At 44.2% G+C, this 18,680-nt stretch overlaps 1 protein-coding gene across 4 annotated transcripts in view; it reads right to left on the bottom strand.

Annotated features, from left to right (window-relative positions):
• Positions 1-2,544: 2,544 nt before the first annotated feature.
• LOC142590384 (uncharacterized) overlaps positions 2,545-18,680 on the bottom strand; it is a 32,671-nt gene continuing 16,535 nt past the window's right edge. The window contains exons 1-4 of one of the 4 annotated variants that reach the window (XR_012830088.1): positions 17,072-17,251; positions 15,013-15,142; positions 12,005-12,116; positions 2,545-2,811 (exon numbers count right to left, since the gene is read on the bottom strand). Coding sequence is in view for 1 of the 4 variants with exons in the window: in XM_075702470.1 (XP_075558585.1) it covers positions 2,643-2,811; positions 12,005-12,116; positions 17,072-17,138 (348 nt within the window). In the remaining 3 variants the exon portion in view is untranslated. Of the gene's footprint in view, positions 2,812-12,004; positions 12,117-15,012; positions 15,143-16,427; positions 16,449-17,071; positions 17,268-18,680 lie in introns of those variants that run through there. The other 3 variants (XR_012830090.1, XR_012830089.1, XM_075702470.1) reach the window with 3 other exon arrangements.

The following is an 18,680-nucleotide window of genomic DNA, read 5'->3' as shown; positions in this document are numbered from 1 at the left end:
GCAGGAATACGACATCCGCGTCGTGTACCGCTCTGGTCGAAAACATTCCGACGCTGTCGCGCTCTCCTGCTCGCCTATGACACCTGATGTGGCTTCTCTTTCCGTTCCTTCTCCGACCTCAGACCCGTCACTACTGACCGCTATTGACATGCCTTCCGAGCAACGCAAGGACCCATCGCTCGCACTGCTGCCCGACTACCTTGCCGCTCCATCGGTCGTTCCTTCAACGCGGACGTTACGCCGTCAAGCAGCCCAATTTGCCGTGCGCCCACTTTGCCCAATTTGCCTCTACCGCCACAACTATATGCCTGATGGTCGGAAATGGCTTCTGGCTATCCCTCGTCACATGCGCTCCGATATGTGCGCGTAGTTCCATGCTGACCCTCAAAGCGCCCACGCCGGCGTCCTAAAAGCCCTCACAAGGCTGCGTCAACGATATTACTGGCGTGGAATGTAGCGGTTTGCGCAGCGGTTTGTGCAGTACGTTCCATGATGCACCGCCTGTCAGCAAAGCAAAACTCCCCCACTGCGCCCTACTGGCCCACTACAGCCGCTACCGTGCCCAGCTCGGCCGTTAGACCACATAGGCATCGACATCTATGGCCCGCTCCCATCCAGCGGATGTGGAAACCGCTGGATTATTTTTAGCGTCGATCACCTGACGCGCTACGCCGAGACCTAGGCTCTCCACGCCGCGACCGCGAGCGCAGTTGCGATGTTCATTCTTCGCAACTTCGTCCTTCTCCACGGTGCTGCTAGAGAATTACTCAGCGATAGGGGTCGTGTCTTCTTGTCAGAAGCAACACAATCCCTCCTTCGCGAGTGCCAGATCATTCACTGGAAGTCGACCGCGTATCACCCCCAAACGAACGGTCTCACGCAGCGCTTCAACCGAACGCTGGGCGACATTTTGAGGATGTACATTTCGTCCGACCACTAAAATTGGGACACCGTACTCCCGTTCATTACTTTCGCTTATAATACCGCGACACAAGCGACCACCGGTTTTCCACCTTTCTTTATCTTGCATGGGCGTGAGCCTTCGTGTCCTTTGGATACTATCCTGCCCTACCGACCTGGCGCTTTCGAGTGCACAACTATTTCAGAAGTCGCCCTATACGCTGAAGATTGCCGCCAGCTGTCCCGTTCGTTGAGCAGCGAGGATCAGGGGCGTCAGAAGACAAGACGCGACAGTCATTATGCCACGCCCACGTTCCCTGCTGGTTCCCTTGTTTAACTATGGATACCGCCTCACACGCCTGGCCTTCCTTCTAAGCTACTTGCGCGGTACCGCGGTCCGTACCGGATCATTGATGCCTCCTCCCCTGTGAACTATATCGTTGAGCCCGTCACACCATCGCCTGACCTTCGTTGTCGAGGTCGCGAGACTGTGCATGTTAGCCGGCTGAAGCCTTATTTCGATCCCCTCATGCTCTCTGCGCCCTGAGTCGCCAGGATGGCTCTGTTTCACACCCGGGGACAACGTAATGAAGCAGACGCGCTTCGTGTTTCGGATAGCAGCTCAGAGACGACGACGACGACCCGTGCTGTGCTTTGCGAGAGCGCGCGGGTTGTTCGCTTCGGCTAGGCTGCTGCCTATCTGCTGTTTCTCGCGTTCAATAAACATCATGACTATATATACATATATATATATATATATATATATATATATATATATATATATATATATATATATATATATATTCACAACACGCGCACAGCGATGGCTGAATCAGGCTAGCGCCAAGGTTGAATTTCACAACACAATTTTCATTCCACGTTCAGTAATCACACTGATCATTTGCTGCTTCGTTCAGGGGCACACGCGGGCTTTCGGCTTGGTGCTTGTTGTTGCGTTTGGCGCAAGAATATGGCTAGGAGCAGGCACCGCATATGCGCAATCACGAGCAGTATAAACACATAATTTCTCTAGAAGCTGACGCCGAACACGGGTAGCGCGAGGATATTATTGGGCTGACACGACGACTTCGTGCCGGCCGAATTCCGTATACTGCATATCCGGTGAGGGCAGCTATATGAACTTGTTGATAGGTCATCTTGTAGATTGTTGTGGCGCAGGCAGAACGAAACGGTCATAGAAGGCAGATGAGACAACACACAGCGCTGAACCACCTGCGAAAAGTTGTTTACGTACTCCGTGTCGCAATGAACTTTAGAAACCGCCGTTGCGCACTCCAAAACAAATCTTAACTAACATGTTATTAAATTAGTAAACGTGCATATTATTTGCTCGAAATCAAGAAAGGTCAGTAATATTGTAATGTAAAAGTTTTATTCATTGCAAAAAAGGAATTATGCAGCGTGTGCCATGAAACCTGGCAGCAAGCAACCCTGGGCCTCGCACCAGTCGCATTGTTGAAATCGCAATCATGTAAAATTGGCCTTCTAAAAATTGCATTGCGACGCGTGCGACTGCACCGATTATCGTCGTTCCAGTCGTAGCATGTGAAAGAGCTATGATCCCGGATGTCGCTGTGTTTTCCACAATTTTATGAATTCTAAGAAGGAAAATGCGAACACATCTTCGTTTTGGATATAAATATTTACTTCTTCTATATTTCTTTAATGCGTCTCTCAGCAGTATGTTTGGTACAGAAACCACCTTGTTACTTGTTTGCCTTTTACTGGAATTTTCTATATTGATATGCAGACATGAATGTGTGCCTCTCAGCTTCGGGAGACAAGGAACGTTCAAGCAAAGTCACAGGTGGTTCTGGGCTTGGCTGAGTGCAGCACCCTGGCCAAAATGGGTGTCCATTGTCAGACGGAAGGCCTTTTGGAGCAGGACATCTGTAAGTAAGATAAATGATCTTGCAATCAAACGTGAATTGGCAGGGCAGTAAAAGTAATTTTTTTATTCAACCGATTGAGTGTGGCGTTTTCATACAATGTAACTGACGTCAATGCAGATTGCACAGATCTTCGTGAAAATAATAGTAACATGTTATTGTCGGTGCGACAGTAATCAAATCTTTAAATAAATATTTAGCTACATGAGCTGTTGTCCCAAATGAGGCAACTAATTGTCTCATTTACGGTTAATGCGGTTAACCTAGGGTTTTTTAACAAACGGGTAATTATGACATATTATCCAGTGAATATACAGGTGACTGGTCCAGGGAAGAGCATGACATTAAAAGTAAAATGTTATATTGGAGATTTACGAGCCAAAACCATGATCAGATAATGAGGCACGCCGTAGTGAGTGACACAGAATTAATTTTGACCACCTGGGGTTTTTAACGTGCACCCATTGCACGCTACACTGGCGTTCTTGCATGCCGTCGTAATTGTTTGCAGTCGCTTGGAGATACTCAGATTAATTCTTACATTGCGTTAAATCAGATTTTCATGCCAGAATAATTAATCAGCTTCTCAATTATAATAATTATATTAGAAGTGTAAATGGGGAAATAGCAGAACAACATGAGAAACTTCCGACACAGCTTTCTGTTGCTCAATACGTGCTGCACAAAACTTTTTACGAGCGCGAAAGATGCCAGCGATTACATCCAAAGTGGCTCGAGCGGACAGTCGTGCAGTTATTTGACGTGTATTTGCGCGCTTCTTTCACGCTAGGAAAACACTTTATGAAGCACGTAATAAAGCTATATCGTGAGTTTTTCGTGTTGCTATAGGATTTTCTCATTGACGCTGCTATAGGATTTTCTCATTGATGCTTTATATCCAATTACAATGTTTGAGAAGTTGGTAAATAATTAGTACTAATTATGTAATGATGAGGAATGGAAATAATGATGTATCTCCAAGTAACGCACACAATATTTTCTTCGTTTTGTCCACTTGCGTGACATATTCATATTTTTCAATATTGGCATACGATACTTGGGACTTTGGCAGAAGAGTGCGTGGTGCGACGAAACTATAAAATTTGCGGGTCCTAGCTGGAATCGGTTGGCGCAGGACACGGGTAATTGGAGATCGCAGGTAGAGGCCTTCGTCCTACAGTGAACATAAAATAGGCTGATGATGATGATAATAATGATGATGATGTTGATTTGGGACTCTCTGCAAACGCATAAACTGGGCCCGCATTACATGGCGGGCCCAGTTCCATCTTTTCACGTAATGTGAACTAGAATATGGAATATCTCCTTTTTTCTCTCATCCACACGCTCTCTTTCTGTCTCTCTACGTTACGCCTAAATTTTTTTTCCATCGCTTCTTGCACAGCCCCAAACTTATTCTGGAGCTTCTTTATTAAGTTCCAAGTTTCTATCCGATATGGCAGCCCCAACAGAATTGAATTACTTCCATTTTGAAATACAGTGGTAGGCTCCCAATGTAGTTTTGGTAAAAAATGTCGTATGCACTTCAACCCATTTTTATTCTTCTGTAAGTTTGCTTCTCCTGGTCAGGGTCCCGTGTCGGCTAATTGATCTTGGTAAGTGTACTCCTCTGCCGACCCTAGAGGCAGACTGGCCATCACGAATTCTTGTTTTTTTTGCTAGATATTCAACACTACATGAGTCTTGTGCACAATAATATTTAGCCCTACTTTGCACGTTCTCGGTTGGAGTCCATAGTCACTTGTTGCAATTCATCCACAGTGTTCGTCAACAGAACAATGTCATCTGCAAGCAGAGGGTTGTTCTTGAGTTTTCCGAGTCTGCGAGCTTGAATACTTCTACGCATAGAGTGTATAGCATTGGAGATATTGTGTCTGCTTGCCTGAAACCTTTCTTGATAGGTAATTTTCAACTTTTAGCAGGCGATACTTTGTAGATATTTCCATGGATAATATTCACACATACCTTCTGTACTCCTCTATTATGCGATGGCTCAATAAGTGTTGGTATCTGTTTTAAGATATCCCTTGCTGAAGCTGGCCTGTTCTATTCGTTGATTGAAGTGGTTTTGCCCTTATTATACGTACTATACTTATGCTACAGTGAGAGTAAGGTAATGGGCTTATATTTTTTTCAATTCCTTAACGCTTCCTTTCTTATGCATTTTTCTAGTTCTCCAGTGCACTTGAAGTATCGAGGCATTGCGTATAGAAGGCAGCAAACTTTTCAAGCATTATATCTCCCTCATATTTAAATAAATATACTGGTAATTCCTTTTCTTGTGTCTTTTTATCCAAGATAAATGTTGCGAGGTGATATTAAATGAATCGTAAGTAATAAAATGAGGCTCTCTATCTTGTTCATCACTACTAAGGAACGTAGCGTGACTGCTCTGGATATTGTATTGGTCCGTATGGAATAGTTTGCTGCTATGAGTATATTATCGAAATTGCTTATGACGTTACCCTGCCTAGCTTTCACCGCAGACATTTTGCCCAGTCCTATGCCAAGTTTCTCCTTTACTGCGTCCTGCAACCGTTTCATACTGCTTCCCCAAGTTTTGTGTCGTTACAGTTTCGAGTATTGTTTTGTTTATTCTCATGTGTAACCTTCGACAGTTCAGCATTTTCTGTCTGATCTCCTTTGTTAAACAGTTTCATGTTTTGTTGTTTCTTTATTAGGTCGTTTCTTGCTTCGGAGAGCTTACCTATATGTTGTCATGGTGCCTTAACTCCCATCTCCCTCGCTCTTTCTGAAATGAGCCTAGTTATGGCTTTATTCATTACCTCTACGTTAGCCCCACATTTACATTTTAAAACTTCATATTTGTTTCCAAGCGCCAGCCTGAATTCGTCTGCTTCTACCCTTACTGGATCTTGGTTGGCCTGTTCCTCCTTGAATTATTTAACTCTTTCTCTCTTCGAATTGAAATAAATCATAGAACTCACTAATCTGTGGTCCTACCCTTTACGCTACCTAACACCTTTGCATACTGCACTATGCTGGTATGAGCAGAGAGTGCGGATACTATTTCATTTCGTGCTTTTTTTCATTACGGCTTTTCCAGATTCACTCGACGGTTTAGTATCGTTTTTCACTTGCAGCTAAATTTTGCACTTAAGCGTTTCTGAATTCCCCTTCTCCCTGACTCAGCATCAGCGGCTGCGTTGTCAAACGCATGACCTCGTGCTTAGAACCACAACATCATAGCCACCTTGGCCACCGCGGAAGGTAGACCTGATATATTACCGACGACGCAAGATACCGACGAAAAAAGAACTTAAATTCAAGGGGCTCCAGCTGATCACACCAACGCAGAAATATAATACTGCATATATGATTAGGTTACTCAACCTTCGAAGCACCTCAACGTTGTTCGGATGATGTGCTCTCAAGATTCGTTTCCTAGAGAGCTGCCTGAAAACGCGTGTGTAGCGTTAAGCTGCACTGCATTAGCAACCAATGCAGTCATCAGCCTTGTGGCGAGCTGCCTCTAAATGGATTCACTGCTGCGCAGTACTCTCTCTAATAATGACTGTGTCAAACGCAACATTTTCCGTCAGATACTGTTGTCTGACTCTAATGTTGTGGGGTATTCTGTTCCCTCGTCCTTTTTAGATCTGACCATGGGCTTGTATTCGCAGCTATGAGGCTGCGGCAAATGCTCGACTGAGAAGCTGAAACTGGCTGTTGGGGCCAGGAACTCCACGTGGGCGTCACACTTTCCCACTGCAAATAAAAAGCCACTACACGTCTCCAACCCATGCGCATATTGTCGCTTCACGTGCGATCAGAACTGTCTGGACTACTTCAGGTACGAGGTTAAAAACCACGAATATTTGCAAAAGGGTTTTCAACAAGTTAGTAGTTTACATCCAGGCCCATCTAGAATCCTTCGATAACGTCAGTCGTGATGCTATAATGTGCGTTTTAAAATACTTTAGGGAGTCTATGAAACACGCCTCAGGTGCAATTAAATTATTTCATCCACGAGAATTTTAAACGATAGTTAAGGATAGTTAACGGACTCCTATCTCGCAATTTTTGTTATCATAAATGCTGCTGAGCACAAAAAGCAACAACAAATAATGCAGATAACGAAAAGGTTGGAATCTGTGAGAAGCGAATATATCGGGAAACGCTTCACGAAGAGCTATAAATTTGCCTCCTTTCATTCCCGCATCTTTGTTGTAAAGCAAACCAGCGCGCGCCTGTGCGATAAGGTACCTGTTCTACGCGATGTGATAAATTCTGTATAGGCCCGTACGTCTTCATTTCTTCTCATTTATTTTGAATGTACCTGCCACTTCTTGGCCAATTTCCCATAGTGCGTCTGTGTCATAGAATGCAAAACGATCATCATCAACATTCGGCGGCCATATGAAAAAGCTAGTTGACATGCGCATGATATGCACATGCATTTTTCACCAATTGTGGGTATATACCCTAGTATGCCAGTGATCATGCTAATCAACATGTCGACACTCTATGCCGATCCCCCGCCGTCCTTGGTATGTGCCATAGCATGGAAATCATAATCGTCATCAACATGCGCCGATCATCTGAAAGAGCTGATTGTCGTTGTCATGACATGCAACGGCCCCCTCTTGAAAATCCCACGTGGGGGCTACGAGGCACAGTATGGAAATCATCATCATAATTAGCACGCGTGGACGTTTCTGGACGTTTCTTGGAGGATCCTTGTTGTGAGCATCTATCATAGTATGAAAAGCATTACCATCATCAAAAGCTACCATAGCAAAAAGCCAGTTAGCGTCGGCACAATATGTACCACCGTAGTTTTCGCCAATACCTTGTTGTGGGTATGTACTATAGAATTCGAACCATCACCCTCATCTACGCTTAGACACGCTTCCTGGCCGATCCCCCGTCGTTGGTATCTGCGATGGTATGAAAATCTAAATCGCCGTTAACACGCGCACACCATCTCAAAGAGACAGTTTCAAAAAGATAATCTCAGGGATCTGATCTTATCGCATCCCGCAGACTCTTGAACGTCTGTGCTGTCTGGTATAAAGCGGCAATTGTACCATCCAGAGCGCATTTCCAGCGTCTTCTCAATTGTGGTAGCCCCCGTGAGGCATTCTGCTTAACTCCTGCGAGGGTCGCGCGTTAGTCGAGGGACGATTTGTTGCTTCAGCGCACGCTCGAAAAACAATTTTTTTTTCTTAGCAGGTATATCCGGGTCTGTGTGATGGAGAAGTCGGGTCATCTTATTCGGTAAAAAAAGAAATGTGGCAGAACCTACCTCAAGATGAATGTCGACAGTAATGTGTTACCATTGAATTAATATAGCGATACAACATATTGCCACTGTCGAAACGAGCAATGTGTGAGACGTGTTCTGCCCAAGAACACTGGGCACCTTCTAGTGCCACAACCGCGAAGCCTGGGCGTGGCTTCCAAATGCGTAGTTCGCCGGCGCATGCATACGCTCAGAAGCGCGTGACGTAGGAACCAGCCTTTCTCGCACTTCCTTCTGCACGCGCTGCGTCACACCAAGAGACGGCTGCTGAGAAGTCCGCGCGTGGGCTGCCTAGACCGGAAGCTTGGCGCTCCAGTATCTGCAAACGCTCAGTACTGTTGGCTTGCCTGCCGCGCACTCAGTGACACACACTCAGCAGTCCAAGTTGGCAAGAAGTTCACTGAGGAGCTGCACATAGCAAGTGCATTCGTGGTGCATTTCGCTTAAAGCGCTATGTAAAAGCGGCCCATACCTGCGGCATTTGTGGCGTGGTCCGCTATTGCTTCGGATGGCTGTCATTGAGAAACTCTTCTGGCGTGGGTTCGAGTGTGCTCAACATCGCATACTTGAAGTAGTCTTTCTGCTATTGTATAACGGCACATTTCTAGTGGCGCATGTGTACTCAAGTTGGCGTCAAAGACGTTCATTGAAGAGCGGCACATAATCTACTGGCACATATCCAGTGACAGAATCAAAAATGTTTCTTGAGGGCGAGCGGAGACCAAGCGACACATACCCGGTGCTCTCAGTCAGCCTCAAAACGTTTCTTCGAACGCTGAAAGTCACCCAGTTCCGCATCTACAGTCATTCTTGTCGGCGTGAAAGATTTTCCTTGAAAAGCGGTAAGTATGTACACATTGGTGAATGCTCAGTGACGCATGTTGGTCCATTGCTTTGTTTCGAACGCTGTTTCCTTAGTACGGCTGCCCGATACGCTACTCAGTCAACCAAGGGCTACTCAGTGACGCAGGTAGACGGGAAAACGCTTACATAGGACAATAGATAAAAATATTTCTCCGGAAATAACTTGAACTACCCAAAGAATGCTCACGCATTAAATCGTTGCTGTCCAGGTTGTGCAGAAGCACTTGTGCATGTATTTAAGAACTCCCTGCAGATCAGGTCCCCTGTAGTCAACGAGGACACTCGATTTTTGAAGTAAGTTCTGGCGACTTCTTCCAGTGAAAAATAGACGTGGCGCAGCTTGTCTTCAGCGTTCAGCTTGTAGGTTGACACTCTTTCAAACGCCTCAAGCCAGGTTTTCGGTTAAACCACTGAATGCTCATAGAAGATATGGTGCTCTCTGAGTTACTGAAGCGTGATCAGTGTAGGATGCATTGGAGCTGTCATTCTGGCTCCTGTCGTGGTTGTACACTTCCTGTACTTGGGAAGAAGTCCGTGCTGCAGAGGAAGTTTTGTAGCCTAGGCCAGCTCGATGCTCAAGGCGACGCTGGTGATGTCTTTTGGGTTTAGGCTCTACGTGGACGTCCGGTACTAGAAGGCAAATGACCTCAAGAGGCTATCACGTCGTAGTGGCGGTGAGCAAGCCAAAGTGACACAGCGCAAGACACGAAACTAAATGTTCACTGAGAAAACATGTGCCAAGCTAGAGACTTAACACTGCCATGAAATGTACAGATGCCCGCCTAAAAAGTAATGCCTTGTTCGCCGTGCGTGGGCGACTACAAAGTGTTGAGTGGCGCGTGGTGCGTATCAGTGATACCGTGCTGCTCGTCGTTGAAGACGAGTCAGTTCTCGTCGGACGTCCGATCCACAGAACCCAATATGCACCACTATGCCGTTCTCCGACGCCAACGGCACGTGCTCCTGCTGGGCAACCAGTACAGGGAACCAGGTGAAGTGGTCGTTTTCCCTGGTCACTGCGACCACCAGCTTTGCTGAAGGTGGCGAGAGCAGAAGCTGCAGCTAGTGCATGTCTACTGTGGCTACGTTGGCTGTAGTGGCTGTCATCGCCGTCGTTGCTGGTGCGGAGAGCAGTATTTTCACAGTATCTGAGCAGTACCTCCAATACATGGCTACCGCGGCTACGTCGGCTACAGCGACTTTCATCACAGCCTCTGCGCCGACTGCACATTCCTTGATGCCATGGCGAGGCTCATGGTGACGTTGTCGAAACGCCAGCCGACCGCTGGGGCCCGACATCGGCATCGACGTGGCAATGCGTTCCGCGCGAAGAAACGTACGGCGAGAGACTATTTCTATCACAAGACATTTTAGCAGCCGCAGGAATGCAGGTGATAAGATACCTTTAAGTATGTGTCTCAAGTCGAGATAATATTTTGTCCTGTAAATACAGATTCTGTGTCGTATGTGCAGTGGGGTGTCTATTGCGTTCATTGGTTACTGGTCCTGGGCCCAAGCCTTTCTTACTCCATCACAAACGCGGAACACAAGAACAGCGGCGAGCGCACTTGTTGATCACTGAAATCTGATGTGCGGATCACATGCGTCGGTTATTTGTACATGACCAACTGAATCGTCAAGCGTAATCACTAATGTTCACCATACACCAATATTCTTGGCATGCATACATTTGATTACACAAGGCTCGGAGACAACATAAGCAACATCTAGAATCAGCGACAATGCCCTAGAAACTTTCAATACAGAAAGGCGCGTGTTGCGCTTGGCGATAACTCTGAGCGTTGTTAGCCTCGAAAGGACAATCACCCTGAAAGTAAGTACACGTGGCAACGTTTCGCCAGCTGTGGCGTCATTTTTCGGGTTATGGTCAAAAGCAATTTTTATACGCAGCCATATTACTCGTGTTATCAATACAAAGACTGAAACAGTTGTCAGGCGGAACGCCGTCACTAGTTACCTTTAACTAACTGAACCAATTCGATGTGAGATGCCCATTTTATTTATTGCAGCGAAGCTGTTTAGCTCTAGTCCCTGTATGCATCACCGTATGCGTTCGTAGGGGTCTATCCTGGCCAACTTACGTCCTTAAGCGCGACAGGAATGTGGAGCAGATCCCAGATCTAATGCAATACCGGGCATGCATTCCAAGGGGTGTAGCCAGCCCGGCCCAAGTCCGTATCGCAGCGCGTGGACAGGAATGCATCGGCCGATGCCGGAGATAATGCAGTACTGTGCTGACCCGTGGTGGTGGCGAAACAGGCTTCTGGCAGTCCGCAAAATTCCAAAAGTAAGTATCGTGTCGTTGTAAGTGAAATACAATATATAATTATCCATACTATATATATATATATATATATATATATATATATATATATATATATATATATATATATATATATATATATATATATATATATATATATATATATATATATATATATATATATAGTAGAAAGTGCACGTACAGTAGCAATTTAGCCTTGATGTGCTTTACGTGTTTTAAATTCTGTTTTCCAATAATGAGAGGGGGAAAGAGTGTAGCGATGGCACCTGCGCACCTGGCCTGCGCTATTACGATTACAAAGCAACGCGTGTCTGCGGTGCCGGCACGGCGGCAGCAGCGGTTGCGGCAGAAGCATGGGGAGTGCGGTGAGCGCGTCGGCGCTTGTGTCGGCGCAGTGCGGTGCCGTATTTAAAAAAAAATGTCATAATGTATGCAGCCCATGTATCCAGTCTAAATATATTCGCTGGTAATCCGTCCCCATATGAATGTTCTAGCCACGAATTTGTTCTTCACGCAAACATCCGCTTTCTGTGGATTCCGCCATCGTGTTTCAATTTTTTCCCGAGTACCAGCTCCCCGTAATTTTGGGAATGAATTTTGTCGGTCTTTATGGTATCTTCGGTCTTTTATTATGACTGAACGAAAACTAATGAAATACTTCTACAAACGACGATATTTAAAAATCACTTTTGCTAGTGATGGGAGGGAAGTAAATATCAGTGCCCAATAGGAACTTACCCGGTCAGTACAAGCTGAGATTTCGTTGCCCTACAGCACACACTTACGCATGGAATTGATAAGTCCATGCACACACTATCGGGTATGCCATATCCGCGGTATCGGCAAGTATCTGCAGGAAAAATGGGAAATCGTGTAAAAATTTTGATAGAATGTTTTTAAATGTATAGTTGTTATTTGCGGAACCAAAACAGTTATGAAGGCATTCCTACTAATATTTCACTTAGATTTTTACAATTTAATGTTTCCGAAAGGTAAATAAGATGTCATGTTGCAAGAATGCTGTGATATTAAAGGAATACGGAAGTAAATTGCTTCATTCGGGACAAGAAATTCAGGAACTTCATTTATTGATGTCCTAACTATGAGAAAAGCAGTGTACAAATTTTTGTTTGCCGCTCCTACGAAATAAAGTCACACTATGTATCAGTGCGCCTAAAGTCAATCATCATCCACTGATAGTTGTCAGTAGCCAAGCCTCATTCAATACCCAGGAGTCCTGATGTCACTAATACGCAATATATATGCAGAATTTTCCAAATGAAATGCCTTGACGCTTGGGATTATTCAAAAGCTTTTGATAGAGTTGCTTACTGTCGTCTAAAAGCTAAGTTAACAGTTCTTAAGATTGACTCATTAACATTACTTTGGCTTCGCAATTTCTTAACTAATCGGCAACAGTTCGTATCTGTGAATAACTTTAGCTCCTCTACATCTGTTGTAAAGTCAGGTATACTCCAGGGAAGTGTTTTAGGCCCTTTTTCCCCCCTAATTTTTATCAATGATTTGCCGAGCATCGTTTCCTCCTGCATACGACTTTCCGCGGATGATTGATAAATTACAGAACGATTAGCTGTCATGATGATCCTCTACCTTTGCCAAATCACCTTCACCTAGTTAATGAATGGTGCGACCGTTGGCAAATGACATTTAACACATCTAAGTGCTGCGTTCTTTCCTTCCCTCGTATGAAATCATAGCCTAAGTTTCCTTACAAAATCTGCTCGTCGGAAGTTCTTCGCGACTCTACTTACAAATACTTTGGCGTTAATTTCTGTACTAATCTTGCCTGGAGCTTTCGCATCGAGAAGATATGTGCTAAAGCTAATAGAACTTTAGGGTTTTTATGTCGTTTTCGGCACCTTTCGCCATCTACCATCGGTCAACAGGCCTACCAAACTTTTGTACGCCCTCAACATGCATATGCTTCATCGATCTGGTCTCCTCATCAACAATACCTATTAGATAAGTTGGAATCCATCCAAAATCGTGCTGCCCGCTTTATAGCTTCTAACTACAGTCGTCAATCTATCATCACACAAATTAAAGGCGATGTCCCCCTGCCGGACTTGGATTCCCGCCTCTCTGTTGCTCTTCTATGCCTCTTTCATAAATACTACTGTAACTCATGGTCCAGCCGTTTGTCGCTTGAAATTTCTTCTCGCACATCTACTGGACTTCATAATGATCTCAGTTTCAGGCGCATTTTTCGCCGCACACGCTCATTCAATAACTCTGCATTACCGCGCGCCATCACACTATCGAATAGCCTTCCAAATAATATTGTCTCAATAAAATATCCTGCTAAATTTCGTGAACATTTGGAACTCCACACGTTTGCTTGACCATGTTGTACGACTTTATATTGTATTCGCCTTTGTATCGTTCTTCGACTTGTTTTCCATTGTATTCCCTTGACTTCGTATGTATTTTTTCCAATGTTTACCAGTGTTCCTGTTTTTCAATGTACAAAGTTATTTGTTTCTCTTACTATGTACTTTCCTTTTTTGCGGTAAATATTTGTCATTTTTCGGTAACCTCCCCTACCCCATGCTCCTCCGAGCCTGTAGGGTAAACCGAATAAATAAATAACCTTTCAAGTTAACACGCTGCTTGGTTATAGAAACAAACAAAACTTAACTATGATTGGACATAATACGATGGTGATAATTAAATCATCTGCGACTTTTAATACAACGAATAAACATGACACATCCCGAATGAGCATCGAAGTTTTGCATAGTGCCAAACTTCTCAAGATACTAGTTTCTTCCAACGAAATTGATGATGTTGCAAAAAGTGGACGAGACCTCATACATTTAAACTGCGAGATATGTCATTGTTCCAGGCACTACAACATGGGAATTAGGAGCCTGGAGACACCAAAACCAAACAAAAGAATTGAAAGAGCCCAAGAACTGTGCAAGTTCCTGGAAGCCTTCGTAAGTTATCTTGTAGAACCATAAATTTTTGGAAAATTTTAGGACAGTTTAAAAATGAGATTTAGCTATTGTCAGGATATCTACGCAATCCACGATGGTCATATAAACGCACACTCAAATTAGCTACACTTGTACACACGTAAATAACTTTGGACTATGTAGGTCACGTTGCAAATTTAGGTTGCTTTATGATGCATATATGCAACCAAGGCCGACCTTTCTGGACATAAAGACCAGTTGTGAAAGCCACGTTTTCCACTATTTTGTTAAGAAACTTTCTTTAACCGTGGTACTATCAATACCATGCGAATATAGTTATTTCAAACTGTGGAGAAATATTTGTTATATAATGACTCTCTGGTTTATGATTCCTCCTTACAGTAGCGGCACGAACATTGCATATTTGCATAGCTGCACTACTCATTAGAACTGGTCATGTCTGAATTGCCACAATACGTGAAAACATTATTGAATATATCGATCAATTTACACAGCTAGATTATTTTGATACTTCATGCATTCTTTGATGTACATATATGGAAAGAAATTAGATGAATGAGAGTAAACATAATATTCAAATGCTGAGGTGACATGGACATATGTCAACTCAGAATGTGGTAAACGTGTTTCTCTCAACCGTACAGGCAAACTCCGCATGAATTATGCGGATACGCACAGGCATTTTTCATATAGAGGCTGCGAAATAGTTGGCAGAAACACTTGTCTGTTATAAAAGCTTTTCGAAGTTTTTTTTTCTTTTCACATTAGAGGAAGAGCCATACTTACTGTTGATAATTTGCATTTTTCCTATGTTGTATGGGTCTCGACCTTCTTCTGCTAGGACCTCACTTGTCATTGCAAGAATGAATGCGTAGAATAGTATCATCATTGGGGTTTTCCAGATGTCCTAATGTCACTGAAGGAGAAATTCCAGCCGCCAAATGAGCATTCTACGAGGAATCGCATTACGAATTCATTGAGCTATACAAAATCTCAAATTTCTATAACGACAAGACCAATAGTTTACAAGTGTCCGGCCATTCAAAGTGTGCGTTACGGGTGGTTGCTTTCAGATACTCCCTGCCGAGCAGCATGGTAGACCGCATACGCTCACACTTGGCAGCGCTCTCTCTCTTTCTACAAATACAGTTCTTCCTCGCAGGACATTTCTAACAGTCCACAGGGTGGGAACCTTCGTATAAACAGCATCTGTCACACTGAGAGGAACACGTCTTTGCACCGTGACCTTCTCCACGAATCCAGCACCGAAGGTCTGATCTGCACACCTTAGTGCTATGGCCATATCGCAAACACTGAGCGCATTGCAGTGAACTGAAGAAAGTGCTGTCGAGACACCGTAGTCGTCATACAGTTGCTGTAATGCCCTCGTCTTCATAACTCTGTATTCATTTTAACATGGTCGTTCCTTCGGCGTCACACATGCATCGGCAGCAGGTTATCGTCACGCCGTCATTTCAACACCGGCGTCGTCATCCCATGGTCACCGTGCAGTCATCGCAACATTGTCACCATCCCATGGTCGTCCCGTGCCCGTCATCATACCATGATCGTCACTCCCAGCTTGGTCAAGCCAAGATCCTTGTGTTGTGGTCATCTCACCATCATCATCCTATCTTCTGCCGTCTTTGCATACATATGCGTCATCTATACGTCTTATACCACTCTCTGCAGGAAACGGATAATTCTCAAGGATAATTTCTCTGTATTTATATCGCTCTCCTTCTGCTGCTTTCTCTGCTCGCTCGTGCATTCTCAGTGTGGATCTCTGCAGTCTGTCCTGTTGAATACAAGGTGGTCTTCGACAAGTTCTTGGGTAGTTCTGTGATGTCAGAGTACTTCCAGCAGAAAAGTGGCCTTGCCTGGTGGCAGTCCAAGCTGCTGCTTGTAGCCTGCTCGCAGGAATGCCTTCGCCCAGTTGTCAGACTAAACGCCACACACAACAGCCGCGCCACATCAGACAGGACCTTGGCGCCGATCCTCCCTGTCTTGTATGCACAATCATGCGAACGATGACTAAAATCTGGAGTTGCATACCTCAGAGTACAGATACGCTAGAAGAATTCTTCCAACTGATACGGTGCAGAAACACGACTGCCTCTAACTTTTCAATGCAACAATACCCACTAACAGCAGTTACCAAAAAAGTTAATAATTGTGTATTAGCTGATGGGACTACTCACAAAGATCATTAGCATCTCAAGTTGTGTCCCCCTGGCCACATAAGTTATTTGCACTGGCGGTCTTCGCATGTCTCCCAGTGCGTAACTTTAACAAACCTATAAATCTTAAATTTGAACACCCTGTATATAATACCTGTAACGAATGCCAAAAACCATATGTACTAGGAGGAATATAAGCAAAAATGTGCAAATTGCAATTACATGTCTGGACATGAAAAACGTATGTGCAACGAGGTGATGTACGAGAACAAAAAAAAAAGATTAAAGCAAAAACACATCATGTAAGGTGCGACAATTAAATAGCTATAATTAAAAACTAAACTGATGGAGCAAATGCGATATGAGTGTATGTGTAGTATTACAATATGAAACAGCGCAAAGTGCCCTAAGCACAAAAGAATCATTGAAGAAAAGTTCCGAATAAATGTCATTCTTTTATTCTAAGTCATTCTGTTATGTGAGCGGTTGAAAAGTGATAGAAGAATTTTGTACAACGGACAGCTCAGGTTGCTTGCAGTCTGCTTCCATATTGACGGATGAATACAGGTATACGTGGACGTACAAAAAATGAACACTCGTGTGGAGGCACCCTTCGATATATATATATATATATATATATATATATATACGCGTGTCGTGCTTACCTGTGTGCGATCGTAGGCTTGGTTCCTTCTCGATAAAGAACCGGTAATAATAAGGTACCACGGCCATACATGTGTCTATTTTTTGTCTCTATAATTGTGCAAGTACCCGTTTCCTGTTTCCAATAGAAGCACAATAGCCATTTTACTGGCCACGTGCATCTGCTTTTGCTCGCTCTACCAATAACCGCGCACCGCATCGAGACGTAGCCACTCAGTTTTGCCAGTGGACGCAAATAGGATTTAGCAATACTCGTTTTACACTCCATGAATAGCGCCCTACGACACTTCGGTGTTGTTTGTGCAAGTGCGTCTGTTCACCTTTTTTATTGTACTTGATCACAGAATTGCTCCTAAAAATGCTTGCATAAAAGTGCGGAGGTATTTGAGGAATGACGTCACTTTTACGAAAGGTATGAGCAATGTGGACACGAAAACTTGACAAATCGGTCGCCTTTCAACAGAGCATTGATCTTTTTTTTTAAGCTTGTTTATTTCTGTCAAGCGCGAGCACATTCGAATACCCTTATTTTTGTCCGCTTGACCTTAGTGATGACGACGCTACCAATGTCATAGCCAGCAGGACTCTACGAAAAGAATATCTTTTGTAAAGTTCGCTGCGAACAATACCTTCGCGATGCTTGAAAGCATATGTTGCCGCACAATAGTATAGCATGTACGTGGCTTTTTGGTAGAGAGAGCGTTGAAAAAAGCTGTTCGTTGTGCGTAATTTGAGATTTATTTTCTAGCAGGCGCGTACTTTGAGATTTATATTCTAACCGATATTCAAGAGAACATGTTCCATGGTTAGAGTAAAATTAGTGGTTTTGTTTAGATTGTATGGAAAAGGTTTCCAGGATATTATATTATTAAATGCTAGCTTACAATGACAAAGCAGGCCACCTGCGACTCACTCCGAATCTTCATGTTTGAAAAACGGCATTCTGAGACCCAAGTGCGCATTAATAGTTTCACTTCAGAGAATATGGAGAATCTCTGGAACTTACCCGAGTTCAAGGTATATAAATAATTGCGCGATGTTTGCAACACAAGAAAAGTAATACATGATAGACAGGGAGATCAACCAAGACTACGGTTGAGTACCTAGCATGAACAGATGGAAGGGGAATAACATTTTTAATTAGTTGATGTAACTTCAAAATTACATTAATGTGGCGTTAATTTATAAGGCAGAAACCACCTATGATAATTCTGAAGGTAAAGTGGCGACAGCAACCCCCTCCCCCCACCCCACCTTATCGTCACTGTCCCTACAACGTTGACCCTTAAAGCACGCGCCCTTTCCCTCGGTTCCTTTCCTCGCCTTGCCAGAGTTCCTTCGAGGCAGCCGTGGAGAGCGAACGCGTTCACTTCATCGCTTGTCAATGTCAACGTCGCCAGCGTTCAACGGAATGCTCGACTGCGTCTGCGGCGCATTTTGCCGCCGTATTATTCAACGAACTTTTTCATTACTGCGTCGTAATCATCCCTTGACTCGTCTTCCGTGAAGCTGAAGTTGTTGTACACCTCGGTGGCTTGCTCTCCAGCGACGCTCCGTAGCGACGCAGTTTTCGTCCATGCTTCTCGTTTGTTACTCGCTGGTTCTGTTGGA

Source organism: Dermacentor variabilis, chromosome 8 (genome assembly GCF_050947875.1).
Source record: "Dermacentor variabilis isolate Ectoservices chromosome 8, ASM5094787v1, whole genome shotgun sequence".
NCBI lineage: Eukaryota > Metazoa > Arthropoda > Arachnida > Ixodida > Ixodidae > Dermacentor > Dermacentor variabilis.
The sequence above is the reverse complement of the archived record's forward strand: the minus strand, read 5'-3'. Positions and strand labels throughout refer to the sequence as shown.